The sequence below is a fragment of the Acipenser ruthenus genome, chromosome 25 (assembly GCF_902713425.1).
Source record: "Acipenser ruthenus chromosome 25, fAciRut3.2 maternal haplotype, whole genome shotgun sequence".
In the NCBI taxonomy this organism is placed as follows: Eukaryota; Metazoa; Chordata; class Actinopteri; order Acipenseriformes; family Acipenseridae; genus Acipenser; species Acipenser ruthenus.
In genome coordinates, this window is record NC_081213.1 from 9,117,056 (window position 1) to 9,141,143 (window position 24,088).

The 24,088-nt window shown below is 41.5% G+C and overlaps 2 protein-coding genes across 2 annotated transcripts in view; both read right to left on the minus strand.

Moving 5' to 3' along the window:
* Positions 1 to 4,109: 4,109 nt before the first annotated feature.
* Positions 4,110 to 15,888, minus strand: LOC117964107 (cytochrome P450 2K1-like). Its single transcript, XM_059000494.1, has 9 exons — positions 15,778 to 15,888; positions 13,326 to 13,449; positions 11,874 to 12,023; positions 11,289 to 11,449; positions 10,573 to 10,749; positions 8,721 to 8,862; positions 8,277 to 8,464; positions 7,504 to 7,645; positions 4,110 to 4,580 (listed from the first exon to the last, which is right to left on the minus strand). Exons 1-9 carry the CDS (start codon positions 15,886 to 15,888, stop codon positions 4,396 to 4,398), a joined length of 1,380 nt encoding a protein of 459 aa, XP_058856477.1. The 3' UTR covers positions 4,110 to 4,395.
* Positions 15,889 to 18,415: 2,527 nt separating this feature from the next.
* Positions 18,416 to 24,088, minus strand: part of LOC117414081 (cytochrome P450 2K1-like) — a 40,631-nt gene continuing 34,958 nt past the window's right edge. Inside the window, exons 5-9 of the mRNA XM_034023755.3 lie at positions 22,134 to 22,310; positions 21,127 to 21,268; positions 20,726 to 20,913; positions 19,877 to 20,018; positions 18,416 to 19,198 (exon numbers count right to left, since the gene is read on the minus strand). Coding sequence (XP_033879646.3) covers positions 19,014 to 19,198; positions 19,877 to 20,018; positions 20,726 to 20,913; positions 21,127 to 21,268; positions 22,134 to 22,310 — 834 coding nt within the window. The 3' untranslated portion in view covers positions 18,416 to 19,013. The remainder of the gene's footprint in view (positions 19,199 to 19,876; positions 20,019 to 20,725; positions 20,914 to 21,126; positions 21,269 to 22,133; positions 22,311 to 24,088) is intronic.

A 24,088-nucleotide genomic window follows, 5' to 3' on the forward strand; every position in this document is an offset into this window, starting at 1 on the left:
GATTCAGCCAGAACTGTGACGTCAAGCATACTTTAGCCTTATGCAACTGTAGTTTAAACATCTTGTTAAACCTCTATTATAAACTGCAAGCACGGGGAGCTTTCAATAAAGTCTATGAGGGCTGCTTCATCTTCAGTGTGATTTACTGGCCCTGTCCTTAAAGAAATGTATTTACCATACCAATCCCCATAATTATCCTCTTTTAAGAGCTCATATACATACAGCAAGAGCACTTGAAATGTAAGGCGTCCGACGTTACAATTGACCCCATGGCCAGGGTCAGTTGTAACGGACGGTGGGGTCAGATGTAACATTCTGTGAAGAATAATTTAAAAAAATACAAACACATTTAACTCAAGAATTTAACTATGAATGTTTTATTGAATAAGATCAATTTTCACATGAAGCAAATATGTTTGTTTTTATTTAACTCAAAAACTGAAAATCTATTGAAAAAAAAAAAGTTTATATTAAGGCCATTTTTTTGTCATACTTTTTGAACTTTAACATCCCTAAAATTATCGGCCTTTTCCATCAGGAACATCCCTCAGAGTCACAGTTGTGGTGTGTGCATTTTGTCTCCTTCAGTGCAAGCTTCACGTGCCCAAATATAGTTGAGCTAATGTTGTCTGGAGTCGACTGTCAGAACAATTCAATGCTGTACAGCAACTTAGCTACAAGCAAACTCTCTAATCTTATACCATTATTTTCCATAGTGATAATAAGAAGTGGTGTGGGCATCAGTTGTATGACTGATAGAGATTATTTATATGAGAGTGGGATAATAACCAGGTGATAGTGTAGAGAGAATACGTGTTTAAATACCTAATGAAGATCATTCATTAATATGGGTAATGGTATTACTTTAATGAGCACTCTTAGTTACAAAACATCTCCCAGCCGAGTTCAAGAGCTTAAATGCTAGGGTGGTGTAAGCAGGCTGAATTTCGTGGAATATTGCTTATTATAAAGACAGTTATTGAGAATTATATTGAGAACTTAGAGGTAATATTTTTAATTGCTTTTTACAAATTAAAACAAAAAAATGTCATAAGACAAAGGAGACATTGTAGTCGTAAGTAGGTTACGAATCCATTTTCAAGAACCAATTCTTGAAATAGAGGTAATTATGTGGAATTGCTTTCTCTGATCTCTGACTACGACAGCATGTTAAGCAATCGCTTCTCAATAGCCAGTGTTCTCGGGTACCTGTAACAAGATTCCAAACAGCTTCATCTCTTCCTGCCTCAGGTTCTGCTAGATGCAGAAGTACAAGAAGAAAGCCAAGTACGTAGCTATGGAAACAACCGATGTGCTGTGAAAATGTGTTGCATTAACTACAATAAAAATAATAAAAATGCTTTTAAAAAGACCAAATTCCCCATTGGTCTTATTTATTATTATTATTTTAAAGATTCTACAGATTTTTTAGTATTACTATGCAGGACAGTGGCTAGAATATCATTACCTTTATTAAAAATGTGCACAGATTAATCTACCGATTAATTAAGCGATAGTGCCCGTCGATGACGGCTCTATCGTGTGATAGTCGACCACGACGGGAGTTATGCTAACGAAAGTCAAGGTCAACTATCACACAGTACAGCCATCATCGAGAGGGCACTATCGCCATTAGAAAATTATTTACCATTTTTAGCTTTAAAACAAAACAAAAAAACCCTTAAAACCTAGATTTACCTTGATCTTGTACTGATTCGTCGGGTACCTTTCCGCTGAGTAAAGACGTTCTAAGAAAATTGTGCCGAACATGATTTTAAATAAAAAAACAAGGATGACATACATATAGAGAGAAAAACGATTAGTTTTTATTTAGTAAATCGATTTTTATTTATTAACTTCTTGTAGCGGGTGGGACCGAAGATGCCATGCACCTGTAGGGAATCAAGTAGTAATTGCACCTAATTAACTGGTGATTGTTGACATATTGATTCCCTGGAGTTGTGCAGCATAAGCTTTTTTTTCTGGGTCCGTGTGGTTTTCGTTGGAGCTGTAGCTGTGACCGGACGTGTGTGTTTCCCCCCATTATCAGTGCTACTACTAGGAGCGCAGGACGGACGTGGAGTGTGGTGGCCATAAACAGCCGTGTCCTCCCTGCAGGTTTAGTGTCAACCACCGTTTCTGTAATACGTTTTGTTTGCATAGTTTTGTGATGTTGTTTGTTTTTTTGTTTTTTGTTTTTTTTAGGGTTTTCCTTATTTGTATTTTCGCTATTGTAGGCTGGACATTGTTTCCCGTTGGCAAACCCATTATCGGGTTCTGGTTTAAAACTAAATACTGATGGTAGTATTTGCTAGTGTTTTTTACTTAAAATTGTGGCAATAATAGACACCGGCCACTATAGTAGAGTGGCTTGTATGGAAAGCATCCGGAAGCAGTGTCCTTTCATTTATTTTGTGTGGTTGTCTGCCTTTTGTATCGAACTAGTAATTTATTAGAATCTTGATTCTTTTTGCTGTGCAGTGCTTGGAAGACCGCAGCGATCATCTAGACCTTGCACCATTAATACTAGTGCTATTCCGTTTTTCACCCGGTGTTCTGACAATCTGAGCTACCTGCTCAGGGTGAGCTACTAGGTAGCTCAGATTGTCAGACTAGTCTGAAAAACTGTGCTACCCCTCAGAATGAGCAACCCTGATTGAAAAAGTATAGCTGAAGTTAATTCAAAATAAACTATACTCTGAGAAGCTTGCAGTCTATAGTGTCTGTAAATTTAAATTTTTTGAACAAAATATGATTAAAGGATTTTGAATACTATAAATCAGGTGATGCTTTGCGATGCGTCTGCGAGTTAAAGACCGTGGATGAGAGGGGTGTACTATTTCATGGGATGCACTTTTTCATGCTACACCGGTTTTGGACAGCCCATACATGCTTTCCTATCTATAGTTAATAGCAATATTGACCGTATTTGATACCTGTACAAAGTTATAAGCTAATATATTATAACTTACCGAAAATGGTAGCTCGGATTTATGAACGTGAATTGAAGAGGAAGGAAGTAAAGCCAAAAACATATCACGGCTCATGCGAATTTTGTGTGGGCATGCGTACTTTGTGTAGGTAGCTCATCTTGAGCGGTAGCTCAGATTGTCAGAACACCGGCGGTCTGTGACGGTAACTTGTGTTCGCGGGATCACTAGAGTGTGGTTTTATTTCATTATTTTTAGGTGCACGATTAGTATCGATGAGTTGTTTGTGCTTCATGATTTGGTGCACTGTGTATTTGATTTTGTTTCATGTGCTGCACTGTTGTGTGTTTGTGTAGTTTTTCTTTCTTTCTGTTTCTGTTTTTGTGTATTTTATATTTAGAATTCCTGGGCGCTGCTACAGAAGCCGGGACTGTTGGATGTATAATGTAATATGTAATCTCTACTTGGGTGCAACATCACTTTTTCATCTAGTGGATGCTAGCGGTATCGCCATTGTCTGGTTATATGTAAACTATTAAGCGTTTTGTTTTTATTTTGTGAGCAATAAAACCAATCTTTGTATTTTTTTTATACCAAATACCTGCCTCCTGGTTATTCATTTATTTGAATAGACTTGGGTGGGGAACATAATTCTATACTTTCCTGGGAACTAGTTCTCTCTAATAAAGATTCTGACATTGTTATCGGGGCTCCTCTTGCTCCTGGCAAATCAAAGAGGTGGCGTAGTTTTTATGGTTTTAAGCCCCTATTTATAATCATGGCATTGCCCGAGGAATGAACGGAGCAATTACTGGACAGTCCACGTACGATGGACTCTGAACTACCAATACAATCTCTCATTAAATACCACTCTAAAATGCCTCCTAACTCACCATGTTTCTACCTTCATCAAAGCCTTTCTCTCCTGAATCTATATGTGAATGGGGCAATATTACTGAATGTCCGCGTCTCGCTTTGTTGTTGTTGAAAGATGCTGTGTCTGTGCTGCAGTCGAGATGACCATCTGTGATTGGCTCTCGGCAGTTGTAGGTCCAGGATTGGTTGCCTTCGTCGATGCAAAGTATTGATTGGCTGGTTTTGGTGGATAATAAAATTATTTTTGACTAATTGTTTCTTTTAGTATTTACTGTCCAATAGATGTGAACTATGCTTAAATACAGGAAGTCAAAAAGTAAAAAGCCAGCACTTGCGCGGATTGATTTTAAATTTGATTCACAGTTGGTGCTGAGACGTTCCAGTGGGCATCTACCGTCTATTAGAGCCCGCTAGAACTGGAAGCTGATTGGCCGACGGTACTGAATCATTTTCTAATCCCCATAAATTAACCATCAAAAATTTTAATTGACTGAAGCCCTAATTTCAATAGGGTCCAGTGTGAGGGGTCAGTGGCTGTAGTAAGGTCTAGCAGATGCAGTAAGGCAGGGTCGCAGTATCACAGGGTCTCTCAGTGGCTCAGAGCACACAGTTGGAAGGGCTGGGGGCCGGAGGTGAAGCCAGGGGTGGGTGTGAGGTCCAGTTGCTCAGGGCTGACCTCCTGGGGCGGGCGGAAGTGAAACTTCTGCAGGAGCATGGTGAAGAAGAGGAAGAGCTCCATCTTGGCAAGGGTCTCTCCAATACACACCCTCCGACCTGGGGGGGGGGGGGGGGTCAGAGGATTACCGACTCATACTGCAACACTCACACACTACACCACACTATACACACACAGAGACTTCAGGTTTAGTATAGTAGATGTATGACAGTAGCATACCGATTTGTATACTGAAATGGAAGGGGGGGTTAGACCCAATCCTGTCTAACCTGGTGTCACGGGTGACCCCGAACCAGTTATTATGTGTAGTAAGAAATTGGATTCCTTTGCATGGAGAATTTCAGTGGCTAGAGTTCACGGCTCCTCGATTGATTCAGATTCAGTTGTATTAAGTCTGCCCGCTAATGATGTAGAGCAAAATAGGTATTGTGGTGTTTGCAGAGCCGACCCGAGCTGAACCCAAGACAGAAGTGGAGTCCTGCTGGGAAAGAGCTGAAACATTGGACATGGACTGGATGATTTAAAAATGAAATGTATTAATGAGATGATATGTGCTGTAACCATTTGTAATGTTTGAATAATCTTTAGTCTGTAACAAATACTGTAAAGTGCTCTCTCTGTAAGATCGTATAACAGAATCTGGTACAACTTGATACACTGGCCGGCCTTGAGCAGTCTCTTATCAAGATAGGCACAGCTCCAGACTTGAGGGCTGGAATTTTTAATACTTTTTCATCTTAAATACAGAATAATGCTATACTAATAAATACATGTTAAAATGTTTACTTTAAATAGTATAGATTGTTGTGGTAACATATAATCATAGGTAGTGATAATTATTGTTAGTATGAAATACTATGAACAATTGTTATGTATAAGATCATATGATTCACTTTGCTTAATATGATAGCATACCTGAAGCTGTTTTCTATCAAGATGAGCATAGTTAAAAACTGAGTCCTAATTCAATGAAAAGAATTACTGTGTGCTTACATTCAAGAATTATAACTTCTGAATATAAAGGGAAAAGGAGTTAGGAGTATTCTTAAGGGAAAGAGAAAAACAGAAAAGGATTAAAAGACCTCGCTTTGAGTAGGTTTCTGCTTGTAATTCAGTTTTAAAATAAGTAGGTGAGTAAGAACAACCTAGAGTAAAAAGCAGACTCTAACTTAAGAAAAATAAGCATTGTCAGAAGATACACCACAAATAGAGAGCAGAAAAATTGAATAAAATCCTATTGTAATATTGCGGATATACTGCTGCTAGCAGAAAGTAATAAGGTTAGCAGTCATACGCTATAAGGAGTAAGGTACTAGTTTGACTCTGAAGTTAAAAGATGCAGCATAAAAAGAAGTTGTGGTAAACATACAAAATAAAAGGATTGAATAAATAATGAAGAATAAAAGCAGGAGATTTTAGGAGAGTAAACTCTATGTGACCTGTCTTCTTGAACTCTCTATCAGCCTGCCCTTGGAGAAGATTTGTATTAGCCGATGGAAGGCCTCTTTGGTGGGAAGAAGCCGGAATTTTTTTATCAGAAGGCTTATAGTATCGGGCCGGACTGCAAAAATAGGGAGTTAGAATGGATGGTCTTAGCACCTAAGATAGTTAGTTGCCGGGCGGAACAAGCACGTAAGATACAGGTGTAAGGAAAGTTCTAGGGAACATTAATCACTATTAAACTTGGCAAGAAAAGAGGTGTCTCCAGCAAGCTGGTTTTAGCCAGTATGTGTATAGCTGAAAAATGCAGGGTCATCTGGATGTCAATTAAGTTCAAGCTACCAGGGGCCCATAGGAGAAAAACATTACAGCTTAAATAGTTTTCCATAAGGAGAAAACTCTACACTAAAAAGATATAAGATGGAAGTTCCCTATAATACCTGCTAAACACACACCTGTAAGGAAAGAAGGAAACTAATTTGAGAGTGAGATGACATGAGGGAATATATTTTTGAAAGCCAAGTTCATGTAATCAATTATAATCATTATAACTATAACTGTTATATTCTAATACAACTGTTGGTGTTGCATATATTTAAACACCACTCCTTTTTATAATGCACCCATATTAAGTAGTGAATCAAGGTAGCAGGGATTTTGTGAACTCTGCTTCACCTAACTTTTCAGATGAAGGAGGGGGGCCAAGAATGAGTGGATGAGAACATGGGCTAGTGTTGATTTGTTGGCATATGACTCCAGTTGAGTCTGAAGAGTTGGTTGAATTCTTTAGAGATTACTGTTTGCCAGGAGATAAGGACTGTCCATATAGATTGATGACTGGATCTAATTGGGGCTTCCCATTGCTTTCAATGGGACAAAAATTGTATAAAAACCCTGAGCCGATCACACTGAGACCACCACAACCAAGACTCAGCTTTGCAGAGCCACGTGGTCCATCCTTTGCAGATCTCCACAGAACAGTCCTTCTCTTTTGTTCACGCTACTCTTCCTTATAATAGGAGGTAAGCATATAAATGGTAATATTGTATCTTGCATGTATTGGTTATATTGCTATGAGGTTTTGAAACTATGTTTTAGTATTGAGAGTGTTATATTGAATGTGCTAAAACATAACAGTGGGTGCTTGTAGGCTTTGTGCTTAGCCAGCCTGAGGGCTGCACTGAATACATATAATTGTATTATGCTATTGAAGTATTAAATGCTGAAGCTTGTAATAAACTTAGGATTGCTAATTATTGTTACATGTTTTCGGGTCTTAGTGGTATGCGCAAACTACTAAACCAATATTAAAGGCATTTTAATAAAACGAAGGAGCGCTGATGTTGCTCTGATTCGTAAAACTTCGAATAAATGAGTCTGAGTGATTTTCTTGATTAAATAAAAGGTCTTAAGGACACACCGCTCGTCCAGTGCTCGAACACCACTAGGAGTTTTAAACATCTCTGTCCTCCTTAACGTCTCCCCTGAGTTAAGAGTGTGTGCAGAGCAAATAATATAATAAAAGAGAACGTGAAAAGTGAAAACATGACACTGGTCCCTGCTCCTCTCTGACACACTGACCTGCTGAGAAGGGCATGAAGGCGTCTCTCTTGACAAACTTGCCCTGCGCGTCCAGGAAGTGGTTGGGGTTGAACTGGTGAGGGGTCTCCCACTGTGTCTTATCAGAGAGCACGGAGGAGAGCAGCGGGATCACCGGGGTACTCTGGGACACACACATTTACAGAAAGGCAAGGCAAAAGCTTGTTCCAGACGGAGTACTACCCCCAGGAAAGAACCCACTGTACTTATGAATTACCCTCTTCAAAATGCAGAACACACTGCCTCCCCTATCTATCTCCAATCTACCTAACCCTAACCCTAACCCTAACCATCCCCTATCTATCTCCAATCTATCTAACCCTAACCCTCCCCTATCTATCTCCAATCCATCTAACCCTAACCCAACCCTATCTATCTACAGTATATCTAACACTAACCCTCCCCTATCTATCTAACCCTGACCCTCCCCTATCTATCTCCAATCTATCAAACCCAAACCCTCCCCTATCTATCTCCACCCTTGAAGCTATCACTTGGTCTACTTTCCAAACAAAGGACAGGTGGGGGTTAAGATGGGAATGGCAGAGGGTTAGGGTTAGGGTTACAAAGAGGCTTGCTGGTTTGAGATGGGAATGGCAGAGGGTTAGGGTTTGGGTTACAAAGAGGCTTGCTGGTTTGAGATGGGAATGGCAGAGGGTTAGGGTTTCAAAGAGGCTTGCTGTTTTCCATTTGAACAGGAATTTGCATGTTGAAGGTGTGGACCGGACCAGCCCTATACACTCTGTCTGGCTCACCTTGGGTATCCTGTACCCCCGGAAGGTGGTGTCCCCTGTGGTCTCGTGCAGCAGGTTCATGGGCACCACGTTGCCCACTCCCTGGATCTCGTGCAGCACGGCGTCCATGTAGGGCATGCACTTCCTGTCCTCGGCCTGCGGGGGGCGCTCCCTCCCAATCACACTCTCAATCTCCTCCTGGACTTTGTCTGTTAACAGGGAGGATTTACAAACACACTGCAATTACTGATATGAAGAGGTGTATCTGATTGAGAGAGACCCAGGAACACACTGCAATTACTGATATGAAGAGGTGTATCTGATTGAGAGAGACCCAGGACTGAATGTCATACAGGGGGTGTTCAGTTCAGAATTGAGGTGTTTTTTTTCCTCTTTGTCTGTGCCTGTGTCTCTAAAAAGCAAAACATGTTTCCCTCCTGAAAGTGGGGGTCCCCCCTCACTTACCCTGAATGTGGGGGTACTTCATCATGAGCAGCAGCCCCCAGCGCAGGGTGGTAGAGGTGGTCTCAGTCCCTGCAGCAAACAGGTTCCCCGCTGTGACGGCCATGTTATCCTCGTGGAAATACTTGTTGGAGTTTCTGGCCTCCTGTAAAACAATGAAGGGCATCAGTGACAACTCCTTTCCAAGGTAATCCATCTACAACTTCAAACACTCAGTGCTAAACTGTGCAGGTAAATCTACAACAACGACATTGTAACAAAGCACCTTCACAAAACTACTGTTAGAAACACAGGCCAAAACAGAAAAAACAACCTACACTAATAAAATGAATACACACAGTGCTACTGCCCTCCTCTAACCCTAACCCTAACCCTACACTAACACAATGAATACACACAGGTCTAAACAGTGCTACTGCCCTCCTCTAACCGTAACCCTAACACAATGAATACACACAGGTCTAAACAGTGCTACTGCCCTCCTCTAACCCTAACCCTAACCCTAACCCTAACCCTAACCCTAACACAATGAATACATACAGGTCTAAACAGTGCTACTGCCCTCCTCTAACCCTAACACAATGAATACATACAGGTCTAAACAGTGCTACTGCCCTCCTCTAACCCTAACCCTAACACAATGAATACACACAGGTCTAAACAGTGCTACTGCCCTCCTCTAACCCTAACACAATAAATACACACAGGTCTAAACAGTGCTACTGCCCTCCTCTAACCCTAACCCTAACCCTAACCCTAACACAATAAATACACACAGGTCTAAACAGTGCTACTGCCCTCCTCGGTGTTTCGAAAGCAGTGCCTGGGATATTGCACTTCTGAAAAGCTTGGTGGGTTTGACAAAATCTCCACCTGGTGGTGGACAAATATACTGCAGTTTGCATTCATTAACTGTTACCAAGCAATCTATTGCAGGGGCAGTTCTATCAATATATGTGTGACATACAGGTAGCAGAGTTACTGGAGTTCACCAATAACCTGGCAAAATGAGCATTAAAACACAGGGCAGCAGTGTGGAGTAGTGGTTAGGGCCCTGGACTCTTGACTGAAGGGTTGTTGGTTCAATCCCAGGTGGGGAACACTGCTGCTGTACTCTGGAGCAAGGTACTTTACCTAGATTGCTCCAGTAAAAACCCAACTGTATAAATGGGTAATTGTATGTAAAAATAATGTGATATCTTGTAATAATCTTAAGTCGCCCTTGATAAGGGCGTCTGCTAAGAAATAAATAATAATAATAACAACACTGAAGTGTTGATACAACAAATGTGTTTGTTTTGTAGTGGAATTTGTAAAATAAGTTTAGCACAGTATTATTTTACTATGCTTCTCCCATGGTTATGCTGTGCATTATCATAGTTTACCCTGGTTTGCCATGTTTATTAATATGCTTTACCATACCTCGCTATTCTTTACAGTGCTTCCCTATGCTTTACCATGCTATATTACACTTTGCTATGCTTTTACTATGGGAACCCTTTATAAGGGCAGCATTGCTTACAGTAGTGTTGGTTACTGTACAATCTGTACTGTATATGTAGATGGTAACACACACACTGCAGTGTCTATGCTATAGTGTGCTACTTTCTATATCTGAACTGTTCAGTTCTGTACAGCACCTTGTAAACTCTCTAGTCTTGATAATGATCAAAGTGATATGATCAGGAGCTCATCCTCATTCACTCCCATTATATTCTGACCATTAACAGGAGTGATATTGAGCTGGTTTCACTGTGTGAAGGCTTTTCCACTAGATATGCAGTAAAACTGCACTTTTAATGCACTAAGACCACACTGCTGGTCCCTGATAGAGGCTCTGCTGTGCTGATATTACCTCTTCTCTCTGCCTGGAGATGAACGTGTCGATGAAGCTCCTCAGGTCATTGCTGTCCACACTGTCTTTACAATCCTTATATGCATTTCTAAAGTACTCCTGCAGCATTATTCTGTTTGTTTGCACCTTCTTGTGATCAGACAGGAAGAAGCCCAGGAAAGGAAACATGTTATACAGCTGAAAGACAAGGAGGAAGAGGGGGAGTTTAATGGTGAAAATGGCTGTAATGATCCTCCATTAAAGGATTACTATATTACTCTACACAATGTCACAATGAAAAAAATACATCTGTGCCTATATTTATCATTCGTACGTGAATAAATTATTAGATTTTCCACATGCATAATTAAATCTTTTCTAAGTAAAGTTGTTCACATGTGGAAATTTTTCCATTCAGTAGACAGAGACGGACATCAGATATAACCTGCACATTAATTGAATGGTACTGTTTTCTGTTCACAATTAAATGAATTTCACTCTTTGTGCTTTAATTGCTACACGAGTACAGTCCATAGCACTTGGATTAGGGAACCCAGCAATTGAATGGAAATCCCTTTCTTATTTTATTGTACTGATTGTGGATCTTTAGAAGATTTAATAGGAGTTTGATGTTATCTTCATCTTATCTGAGTGCAGCTTTATAAATCAGACCTGAATGCAGCAGACACTAGCAACACTGATCAAATTGAACAGGAGCTGTAATCACTACTCTTTACCTGTGTCTTGGGGCTCGCAGCCAGCCTGAGGTTCTCGTTGACAATTCTTTGCAGATTCAGGAACTGTGCATCGCTGTAGTCGAAGCGGTCTCCGAACACGATGGAGCAGATGATGCTGGAGACAGTAGAGTTGATGATGATTTGGGGGTCAAAGGGTTTTCCTTAGAGTGGGGGAACAAGAAAAGCCATCCAACTTCAAATGCTTAAGAATCACAAGATAAAACTATACAAAAAAGAAAGAACGTATTTTTATAGCCGAAACATAAGCCTACTTTCTTTAAAGGAGAGCACTACCTGAAAAGTTAGTCTACTCGACTAAGTCACAACAGAAAAGAGCAGAGCAGAATGTGAACCTACTTTCTATGCAATGATTTTAAATAACAAATTACTAGCGACTAGAGATGTGCTAAACAGAAGGAAGTGTCTCAGAAGAGGTGGATATGAAAACACAGACCGGACACTGATTTGTCAAAACTTTAAGAGGCTTGGGGGGAAACACGCAGCTGCAGAATCTGGGTCTGGTCTGTGTTTCGTGCCCATTGAGGGTCAACCCTTTATTATCTCTGCTCTTTGTTTGGTCGTCACCTTTGTGGGACTGGAAGACTTTCACCAGTCTCTGGGACTCCTCGATGATCCGGTCCTCAATGGTCTTCTTCCCCATCCCAAAGTCCCGCAGAGTGGAGAGGGTGAATCGACCCATCACCTTCCAGGATTCCCCCTTACCGAAGATAATGCCTGCGTGAAACATGAACACAGTGCCATTGCTACAGTGATACAACATTCTCACCATGAAACCAGCCTGAAACTCAAACTCATTCCAGTATCAATCTGGAGCTGCCTGCAGCCTGGTCCAAGACTACAATATATAACCTGATCTTATAACACAGAGATCAATGATCACCTATCATAAATACTAGACTACTGTGGATGTAAGACATACAGCAGTAAGAACCACCACATAAAACAATGAGGTATTTCCTACATCCTCTAGGGGCAGAGGATGGCAGGGGGACAGGTTAATGGTTACACTCTGGTGGATCAGCTTTGGTGCTTTAACATTCAACACAATGATGTAACAAGCAGCCTTTAACACCTGACAACTGTAAAGTTCCAGATTTAATAAAACCTAAATTATTGCTCCAAATTTACATATATAGAAATTAGAGAACAAAAAAAACTGCTTGACAGTGTAGAAAGATTAGGTAACGTTGAGTAATAATATCTTCCAAAAAAAAAAAAAAATCACTTTAGTGCTTTGTGAGTATTATATTTACATTCAGAAATTGTAGTACCAAACTCATTAAGTGCAACAAAAGAACCAGAAATAATCTTAACAGACTTTGAAAAATGTTATAGTTGTAGATTTCCCGTCAATACCAAACTTCATCTATGAAAAACAGCCCTGGCTTGTTATTAACAGCATAAAAATAAACCCTGGACATTCAAAACAACAAACAATCAAATTTCATTAGCTTCACAGTTTTTATATATATCCAAAATTAAAAGTCTCTGATCCGTATAAAAATAAAACAGCTGCACAAAAAAAAGCCATCCCAAAATGCAACACCATGTGGAGAGAAAAAGACGAACAGCAATCAGTAAAGTAAAGTTTGATCTCCCCACACATTACTGCCGAGTTCGTAATCCGCAGCAGATCCTGGCGTGGAGTCGATCCTCTTAGCCTGGTTGTTGAAACAGGACAAGCCCCTCCCCCCCCCCCCCCTCCTCCCCCACTCCAATTGACCCGAGTGTCAAATGATGTCAAACGCCTAATGCACCACTTCAGTTGAAACGACTGAAGAAACCACTGCCTGGGGATGATTGGTTCTCTCCACAGAGGCTAAACTGAAAGCACCAATCAACACAAAGCTGTTTGTTTCTATTGTTTCAATTGGAATGGTAAATTAAAGCAAACAACACCACTGACTCTCACCTGTGAACCAGCCATTCCTGCTGTAGTTCTGGATGAAGGGACTCTGGAGGCATGTCTCTTACCATTCCCGCCTCTAGAGCTAGTGTTTGTGGTGTGCGTCTAGCCTCTCTCCGAGAAGTCGTCTGCTTGGGTTACTAGAGCCTCCTTGACCGCCTCATAGCCTGTCAAAACCATGTACTTCCTGGGACCCATGTGGAAGGTGAACACATTGCCGTACGTCTCCGAGAGCTGGAGAGAGAAGAGGAGGAGCGATGACTCTCAAAGCATTAGCAGGGAAGTTTGTCTACTTGTTAGAACTTCGAATTGAAGCTTCGCTCATTACAGTATCATCAGTAGTGCCCAGTTTTAAAAGATGTGTGCGGTGCACTACCAACATTTCTGTGCTGCTCCCAGAACTCTTCCTTTGTTTAGATGCTGCGTTGCCTAATAATGTATTCTGCATCAGCATTTTGTGACATTTGCGTTATATTTATCAGTACCAATTTATCAATGTGACATTTCAAAATCTAAAATTAAATACTGTACTATTATGTTTTTTTTTTTAATGATGTCTTAATCCTTAAATCTAGGTGATGCAAAACTTTTGGCCACAGCTGTATGTTACTACAGTATAGGCTTGCCTACTGTTGTGTAGTTTGGAAATTTGACATATGTACCCTGTGTGTGTTAGTGTATGTGTAATATATATATATCATAAATCAACTAATTTAGAGAAAACTATAAACTTACGTAAATAAATATATATTGTAGGGAGCTATGTCGGTACTCATGAAAGAAGAGGCAGGAATCCAGGTAAAAGAACGCTTTTTATTAAACATGAACTGGCAGGCAAAACAGCACTCAGCAACATCAACAGCAACACCACAAGGCTTACAGCACTACTTACAGACGTGCTCAAATTTGTTGGTACCCCTCCACAAAAAACAAAGAATGCACAATTTTCTCTGAAATAACTTGAAACTGACAAAAGTAATTGTCATCCACCATTGTTTATTCCATATTTAATAGAAATCAGACTTTGCTTTTGATTTTTTATTCAACATAATATTGTAAATAAGAAAACAAATGAAAATGGCATGGACAAAAATGATGGGACCGCTAACCTAATATTTTGTTGCACAACCTTTAGAGACAGTCACTGCAATCAAATGTTTTCTGTAGCTCTCAATGAGACTTCTGCACCTGTTAACAGGTAGTTTGGCCCACTCTTCCTGAGCAAACTGCTCCAGCTGTCTCAGGTTTGATGGGTGCCTTCTCCAGACTGCAAGTTTCAGCTCTTTCCATAGATGTTCGATAGGATTCAGATCAGGACTCATAGAAGGCCACTTCAGAATAGTCCAATGTTTTGATCTTATCCACTCTTAGGTGCTTTTAGGTGTGTGTTTTGGGTCTTTATCCTGTTGGAGGACCCATGACCTGCGACTGAGACAGAGCTTTCTGACACTGGGCAGTACCTTTCGCTCCAGAATGCCTTGATAGTCTTGAGATTTCATTGTGCCCTGCACAGATTCAAGGCACCCTGTGCCAGGCGCAGCAAAGCAGCCCCAAAACATAACCAAGCCTCCTCCATGTTTCACTGTAGGTATGGTGTTCTTTTCTTTGAAAGCTTCATTTTTTTCATCTGTGAACATAGAGTTGATGTGACTTGCCAAAAAGCTCCAGTTTTGACTCATCTGTCCAAAGGACATTCTCCCAGAAGGATTGTGGCTTGTCAATATGCATTTTAGCAAATTCCAGTCTGGCTTTTTTATGTTTTTCTTTCAAAAGTGGAGTCCTCCTGGGTCTTCTTCCATGGAGCCCACTTTCGCCCAAAAAGCGACGGATGGTGCGATCAGAAACTAACGTACCTTCACCTTGGAGTTCAGCTTGTATCTCTTTGGCAGTTATCCTTGGTTCTTTTTCTACCATTCGCACTATCCTTCTGTTCAATCTGGGGTCGATTTTCCTCTTGCGGCCACGCCCAGGGAGGTTGGCTACGGTTCCATGGACCTTAAACTTCTTAATAATATTTGCAACTGTTGTCACAGGAACATCAAGCTGCTTGGAGATGGTCTTGTAGCCTTTACCTTTACCATGCTTGTCTATTATTTTCTTTCTGATCTCCTCAGACAACTCTCTCCTTTGCTTTCTCTGGTCCATGTTCAGTGTGGTGCACACAATGATACCAAACAGCACAGTGACTACTTTTCTCCATTTAAATAGGCTGAATGACTGATTACAAGACTGGAGACATGTGTGATACTAATTAAAGAAACTAATTAGTTTGAAATATCACTATAATCCAATTATTTATTATCTTTTCTAAGGGGTACCAACAAATGTGTCCAGGCCATTTTAGAATATCTTTGTAGAATAAGCAATAATTCATCTCTTTTCACAGCTTCTTTGCTTTATTCTATGACATACCAAAGGCATGCAAGTATACATGATAAAATAGCTTTTAATTTCATCACTTTTCAGGAGGAATGAAGCATTATTTCAATGAGCTGTAAGGGTACCAACAAATTTGAGCACGTCTGTATATACAACATGAGCAGGCCTGGTTGTAACCCCTACTTCCAAACAGCAGGCTGGCACCATGCCAGATGAGGGTCCAAGGTGGGCTACCACCATGCCAGCTGAGGGTCCAAGGTGGGCTACCACCATGCCAGCTGAGGTGAAGGTCATGGCAGTCTCTCCACACTGTCTGGAATGTTACAATGTTTTTAAGGGTCTGGGCTGCAGTCCCAGTTCTAGGTAGAAAGTGTGGTTCAGAATCTGAGCCCAGTCCATGTTTTCTACCCCCTATAAGCAAATACTTGTTTTTACTGTCCTGCTAACGATGGATCAGCTCCCTATTGTGAAGGGAGGTGAATACAGAATGACAATTTTGAGAGTCAAAGGTTATTGTGTGAAAAACACTATTATCCACTTACTGCATTAAAGTTTTACTTTGTGTTTGAAGTTCTAGATTGATTTACAAACCCCATGACAGGTCTAAGGTCCTTGCTAAGATTTTTAACAGAGAAGCTCCAGTGCAAGTCATTGATTTTCTATTCCAGGACACAGAAGCTGTTAAAGGAGGACTAACCATGGTTTTACAATCTGTTCTCTTGCTTCTTATTCCCATTATCTCCAGTTCATGTATTCTTGTAGTGACAATCTTTTGGCTCTTCATATTTTATTATAGTTTTTATATGAATTTGGTATATGGGTCACTCCATGAATGTGATTTAGATGTTCTTCTACAGTGTTGTCTTTGAGATATCTACATAATGTCTGCAAGCAAAGATCTTCATAATCAAATGGGGGACACTCAGTGTTTATTTCTATTTACATGAAGAAAAATGGTACCCACTGAAAACCGTGGGAGAAACAGGACGTAGTACTGTGGACACGCTTCCCGTGGTTTTGGCTCCTAGTCCCCCATACATACCCTGAATAATGATATCTGATATAGATTCATTGCAGCATATAAAGAAATAAAGCTAATCACAAGTCAAGGCTCCTAGTCCCCCTGTACCTAAAAACACCAGCAGGGTGGTACACCAGGAGGTACACCACGTGGTCCAAAGCCTTCACAGCTTATTACAAAGGTTTCATTTGTGCAATATAAACGGTGGAGTCTGGAGATGCAACAACATGGCTTAGTTGCTGATTAACTGCTGTTCATGCTTAACGAAATTGACATGTTGTTTCAGGTAACACATTAAGAGACAGAGCCTGTACAGTCCATTACTGTAAGTGCGTGTGTGAAGAACCCACAGCGCAGGACAATGGGGAGCGTTTACTCAGCACTTGTTGTTTATTAAAGAGAGGACACTGAGAGGAGGGTCTGGGCTGCACAGGAGAGAAGAAAGGAGAGAGCCGTGCAGGAACACTGTAGAAGCAGGACCTGTGTTGAATGAATTGTGAGTAATAAGAAGGTGGCACTGAGTCAAGAAACTGCACAGACACAAGGCTGTGGGGACCCTTACTGAGCGCAGAGAGGCTCAGCTGCAGTAGAAGCACCGGCGACAGTGCTAGTGTAGGTCTGGCTCTGGATTACAGATACATTATTGTGAAGACAGCCCCATAAACGTTGCTTTAATTCAGGCCTGTGCCCAGGGGAGCTGCAGAAGGCTTGTCATTTGTTTGTTTTCTAGTTGTTCATTTCTTTGAGTAAATAACAGTGTGAATCTGTGCCAGAACTACTACTGGGACAAACACAGCTTGTACCAAAAATGCCCATGTTCGTATCCGTTCATATAACAGAATTATAAATGACTAAAAGATATCCTAAATAAAATAAATAAATGCATAAACACCATCTGAATAACTAATACGCATATTGTACAGAAGAGTGCGTCTCTGGTTTCTTTAACGGGTCATTTGATGGGTCGTACCAGGGCTATTATAATCCTTGAGAAGTTTTTATTCTAATTCAAAATTCAATAATATTTACCACTGCATTTACCGGTTCATTTTGTATTTTTGTTCCATACTTCTCTGTTTTCCTATGCTAGCCTATGCTTTCACTGTACTTCACTACACATGTCTATGTTTTTACCATTGTAACAATTGTATAAAGGAATTGCTATAATACACATTCATATTTCAGATCAGATTTGGGCATGATTTTCCTCCTCCTGCCAGCATGTTAGATTTATTTTCAGATGTTATGGGCACTAAGACAGCTGATTTCACTGCTGAGTAGCTGCACAAAACACTTCTTCAAATACAACTACCAATTCCCTTCTAAATGAAGGCCAATAAAATATTATTCAAGAAATACTAAAAGAAAGAAACAAACCCAACGCCAAACGGCCTTTTCCATCAGGACCATCCCTCTGAGTCACAGTTGTGGTGTGTGCATTTTGTCTCCTTCAGTGCAAGCTTCACGTGCCCAAATATAGTTGAGCTAATGTTGTCTGGAGTCGACTGTCAGAACAATTCAATGCTGTACAGCAACTTAGCTACAAGCAAACTCTGTAATCTTATACCATTATTTTCCAAAGTGATAATAAGAAGTGGTGTGGGCATCAGTTGTATGACTGATAGAGATTATTTATATGAGAGTGGGATAATAACCAGGTGATAGTGTAGAGAGAATACGTGTTTAAATACCTAATGAAGAGAATTCATTAATATGGGTAATGGTTTTACTTTAATGAGCACTCAGTTACAAAACGTCTCCCAGCCGAGTTCAAGATCACATAGACAATACAACACGCAACACCGTTCTCTCTTTAATGAATTTCAGCAAAAAGGAAAACACAAAACAGAAAAGAAAATGAGTATCAATACAACACAAGTCAGTATAATAATCTCAGCAGCAATAACATTCAGATAATATCTCAGCGTCAGTGTAAATATCAATTACATGTAAAAGCAAGCATTCCTCAAGTGTCTAGAATGTGTCTTTGTATAAGAACTAAGAAGTGACCAGATTCAATAATATGAATATACAAGCAGGGTAACAGTTTGTGTGAATATGAGTCAGTAAATATTTCAAATGAAATCAAGATCAATTCTAATCAGAGATTATGAAATCACTTAATATATATTTCGATTAGAATTCACAACTACAATACCCATTGATTTATTCTTAAGCACCTGTCATTCAATTTCATAGATCACTTTGTCATTATTCTAGGTGTTTAGCTACGAATTATTTTCATGAAAGATGAAAACTTTTGTTATTAAGCAAAGCATGACACACCCCTTTTACACAAGTGTGGTTTCTGTGGCTGAAGGGTCCAGTGTGAGGGGTCAGTGGCTGTAGTAAGGTCTAGCAGATGCAGTAAGGCAGGGTCGCAGTATCACAGGGTCTCTCAGTGGTTCAGGGCGCATAGTTGGAAGGGCTGGGGTCCTGAGGTGATGCCAGGGGTGGGGGTGAGGTCCAGTTGCTCAGGGCTGACCTCCTGGGGCGGGCGGAAGTGAAACTTCTGCAGGAGCATGGTGAAGAAGAGGAAGAGCTCCATCTTGGCAAGGGTCTCTCCAAGACACACCCTCCGACCTGGGGGGGGGGGGGGGGGGGTCAGAGGATTACTGACTCGTACTGCAACACTCACACACTACACTACACTACACTACACTACACACACACACACAAACACACACACAGACTTCAGGACTAGTAAAGCAGCTGTAAGACAGTAACATGCAAATTTGTATCCCGCAAATGGAAGAATCTAATGAGGTTGTCTTCTTGCTTTTAAATAATAAACTTTCGGTATTATTATTATTATCATTATTTTTTATTTCTTAGCAGACGCCCTTATCCAGGGCGACTTACAATTGTTATAAGATATCACATTACACATTATTTCACATTATACAGATATCACATTATTTACATACAATTACCCATTTATACAGTTGGGTTTTTACTGGAGCAATCTAGGTAAAGTACCTTGCTCAAGGGTACAGCAGCAGTGTCCCCCACTGGGGATTGAACCCACGACCCTCTGGTCAAGAGTCCAGAGCCCTAACCACTACTCCACACTGCTGCATGTTTTCAGCTGAATCTGAAGGCTTTGTAGCGATTGTTACCTGTTCTATATTCCATTAGGAAACTGGTTGCTGATTGCACCTCTATTGATAGCAGTTCCCTTTGCAGTTAAAATGCCGGGGTGGAGGGGGGTTAGCCCCAATCCTGTCTAACCTGGTCCCTGCTCCTCTCTGACACACTGACCTGCTGAGAAGGGCATGAAGGCGTCTCTCTTGACAAACTTGCCCTGCGCGTCCAGGAAGTGGTTGGGGTTGAACTGGTGAGGGGTCTCCCACTGTGTCTTATCAGAGAGCACGGAGGAGAGCAGCGGGATCACTGGGGTACCCTGGGACAAACACACACAGACACACACACACACACACACACACACACATTTACAGAAAGGTAAAATACCAAAGCTAACCTAATTTAAGGGCTGTACTGTCAGCTATACCAATGAGGATACATTACTGTACATTAATATCACTCCTACATTACTGATATTGCTGTATTAAGAGGAATTCTTTGGTAATAAAAGACAGACCATTAGTTAAAACAAGTGTCAATCTTACCCTAACCCTTCCCTATCTATCTCCACCCTTGAAGCTATCACTTGGTCAACTTTCCAAACAAACAAAGTTGGGTCAGTTTAAAAGGGGGGGGGGCGGTTAAGATGGGAATGGCAGAAGTTCCAATATGAAAGTTTATTTGAAGCACTTCGGTATACACTTCGTGCTCCCATGAGAATACACAAACTGGGTTTATAAACAGTAATGCCATGTTGACAGTACAGTCTTATATCTTGCTGTATAAGAGCCCTTCACTATTCACTGTTTTCAATATTTCATGATTTTCTGATGTGAAAGTCAGATAGTGAAATAAAGAGGCAGCATTGTATCATATAAGGAGTGTTTGAAGTTGGACATGGTGGAACTGCAATGCCCTCAAACAGTGTCTTTATTGGTTAATTAGTCTGAATGTTTTCCATTTGAACAGGAATTTGCATGATGAAGGTGTGGACCGGACCAGCCCTATACACTCTGTCTGGCTCACCTTGGGTATCCTGTACCCCCGGAAGGTGGTGTCCCCTCTGGTCTCGTGCAGCAGGTTCATGGGCACCACGTTGCCCACTCTCTGGATCTCATGCAGCACGGCGTCCATGTAGGGCATGCTCTTCCTGTCCTCGGCCTGCGGGGGGCGCTCCCTCCCAATCACACTCTCAATCTCCTCCTGGACTTTGTCTGTTAACAGGGAGGATTTACAAACACACTGAAATTACTGATATGAAGAGGTGTATCTGATTGAGAGGACCCAGGAACACACTGCAATTACTGATATGAAGAGGTGTATCTGATTGAGAGAGACCCAGGACTGAATGGCAGGCAGGGGATATTCAGGTCATGATTCATTCAGTCACACTCTCTCCCTGAAAGTGGGGGTCCCCCCTCGCTCACCCTGAATGTGTGGGTACTTCATCATGAGCAGCAACCCCCAGCGCAGGGTGGTAGAGGTGGTTTCAGTCCCTGCAGCAAACAGGTCCACCGCTGTGACGGCCATGTTATCCTCTTGGAAATACTTGATGGGTTTTCTGGCCTCCTGTAAAACAATGAAGGGCAAAAAGATACAATCTATTGCAGGGGCAGTTCTATCAATATATGTGTGACATACAGGCAGAAACTTGTAATATCACTTCAATAAAACTGATCAGCAGAGTTACTGGAGTTCACCAATAACCTGGCAAAATGAACATTAAAACACTAAAGTGTTGATACAACAAATGTGTGTGTTTTGTAGTGGAATTTGTAAAATATATTTAGCACAGTATTATTTTACCATGCTTCTCCCATGGTTATACTGTGCATTATCATAGTTTACCCTGGTTTGCCATGTTTATTAATATGCTTTACCATACCTTGCTATTCTTTACAATGCTTCCCTATGCTATATTGCACTTTGCTATGCTTTTACTATGGGAACCCTTTATAAGGGCAGCATTGCTTGCAGTAGTGTTGGTTATTGTACAATCTGTACTGTATATGTAGATGGTAACACACACACTGCAGTGTCCATGCTATAGTGTGCTACTTTCTACATCTGAACTGTACACTTCTGTACAGCACCTTGTAAACTCTCTAGCTTGACAATGATCAAAGTGGTATTATCATATTATCATCCTCATTCACTCCCATTATATTCTGACCATTAACAGGAGTGATATTGAGCTGGTTTCACTGTGTGAAGGCTTTTCCACTAGATAGGCAGTAAAACTGCACTTTTAATGCACTAAGACCACACTGCTGGTCCCTGATATCAAGGCTCTGCTGTGCTGATATTACCTCTTCTCTCTGCCTGGTTTCACTGTGTGAAGGCTTTTCCACTAGATATGCAGTAAAACTGCACTTTTAATGCACTAAGACCACACTGCTGGTCCCTGATAGAGGCTCTGCTGTGCTGATATTACCTCTTCTCTCTGCCTGGAGATGAACGTGTCGATGAAGCTCCTCAGGTCATTGCTGTCCACACTGTCTTTACGATCCTTATATGTGTTTCTAAAGTACTCCTGCATCATTATTCTGTTTGTTTGGACCTTCTTGTGATCGGAGAGGAAGAAGCCCAGGAAAGGAAACATGTTATACAGCTGAAAGACAAGGAGGAAGAGGGGGAGTTTAATGGTGAAAATGGCTGTAATGATCCTCGATTAAAGGATTACTGTATTACACTACACAATGTCACAATGAAATAAAAGATCTGGTCTCTAACTTTTCGATGCAAATTCATTATCTTACAAACTACAGTGGACGATTGTATCAGTATATACCTTTTTGTCTGACAGGCAAGAATTATAGATTTCAAAAGATGAACCGTATGAAGAAAAAAATAAATCTAGCTATATACATAAAGTGTACAATAAAAAAAAAAAAAACTGTTCCATGAATTGAACGTGTGTTCAACGAGTGTTCTGTAACAAATATTTCAGGATGTGGCATCTATGAGTAAAAAAATTACTATTGTTTTGCACCCAAACAGCAAGAAACTGTCTGCATACAAGCAGCGATGTGCAAAACTCTGTGGCAAGGCTTAGCATCAGGTCTGCACCCTTTGAAATATGAGACCCAGACACAGAGCTTTCTGCACACTTTTAATAAATCACAAATAATAGAACAAACAGAACACAGGAACAAAATAAAGGTTTAAACAAAGTACTTTTAAACTCTTCAAAATAAACCCCCAAAACCCCCCAAGCTTTGCTATCCCGGTGCTCTCCACTTTTTCTCTCTTCTACTCCACATTCTCTCTTCTCTCTCACCTCTCTCTGCTCCACACTCATCTCCACGCTCTCACTTCTCTCTCCTCACACTCACCTCCACGCTCTCACTGCTCTCTGCTCCATGCGCTCACTTCTCTCTCCTCCACACTCTCACCTCCACGCTCTCACTGCTCTCTGCTCCACGCCCTCAGCTCTCTGCTCCATGCGCTCACTTCTCTCTCCTCCACACTCTCACCTCCGCGCTCTCACCTCTCTGCTCCACGCTTTCACTTCTCTGCTCCACACTCTCACCTCCACGCTATCACCTCTCTCTGCTCCACGCGCTCACTTCTCTCTCCTCCACACTCTCACCTCCACGCTCTCACTGCTCTCTGCTCCACGCCCTCAGCTCTCTGCTCCATGCGCTCACTTCTCTCTCCTCCACACTCTCACCTCTCTGCTCCACGCTCTCACTTCTCTCTGCTCCACTCTCACCTCCACGCTATCACCTCTCTCTGCTCCACGCTCTCACTTCTCTCTGCTCCACACTCTCACCTCCACGCTATCACCTCTCTCTGCTCCACGCTCTCACCTCTCTTTGCTCCACACTCACTTCTCTCTGCTCCACACTCTCACTTCTCTCTGCTCCACACTCTCACCTACACGTTCTCAACTCTCTCTACTCCAAGCTATCACCTTGCTCTGCTCCACGCTTTCACCTCTCTCTGCTCCACGCTCTCACCTCTCTCTGCTCCACTCTCTCACTTCTCTGCTCCACACTCTCACCTCTCTCTGCTCCACCCTCTCACTTCTCTCTCCTCCACACTCTAACCTCCACACTCTCACTTCTCTCTGCTCCACGCTCTCACCTCCACGCCCTCACCTCTCTGCTCCATGCCCTCACTTCTCTCTCCTCCACACTCTCACCTCCTCGTTCTCAACTCTCTCTGCTCCAAGCTCTCACCTCGCTCTGCTCCACACTGACCTCCAGGCTCTCACCTCTCTCTGCTCCACGCTCTCACCTCTCTCTGCTCCACGCTCTCACTTCTCTGCTCCACGCTCTCACCTCTCTCTGATCCACACTCTCACCTCCACACTATCACCTGTCTGATCCATGCTCTCACCTCTCTCTAATCCACACTCACCTCCACGCTCTCACCTCTCTGCTT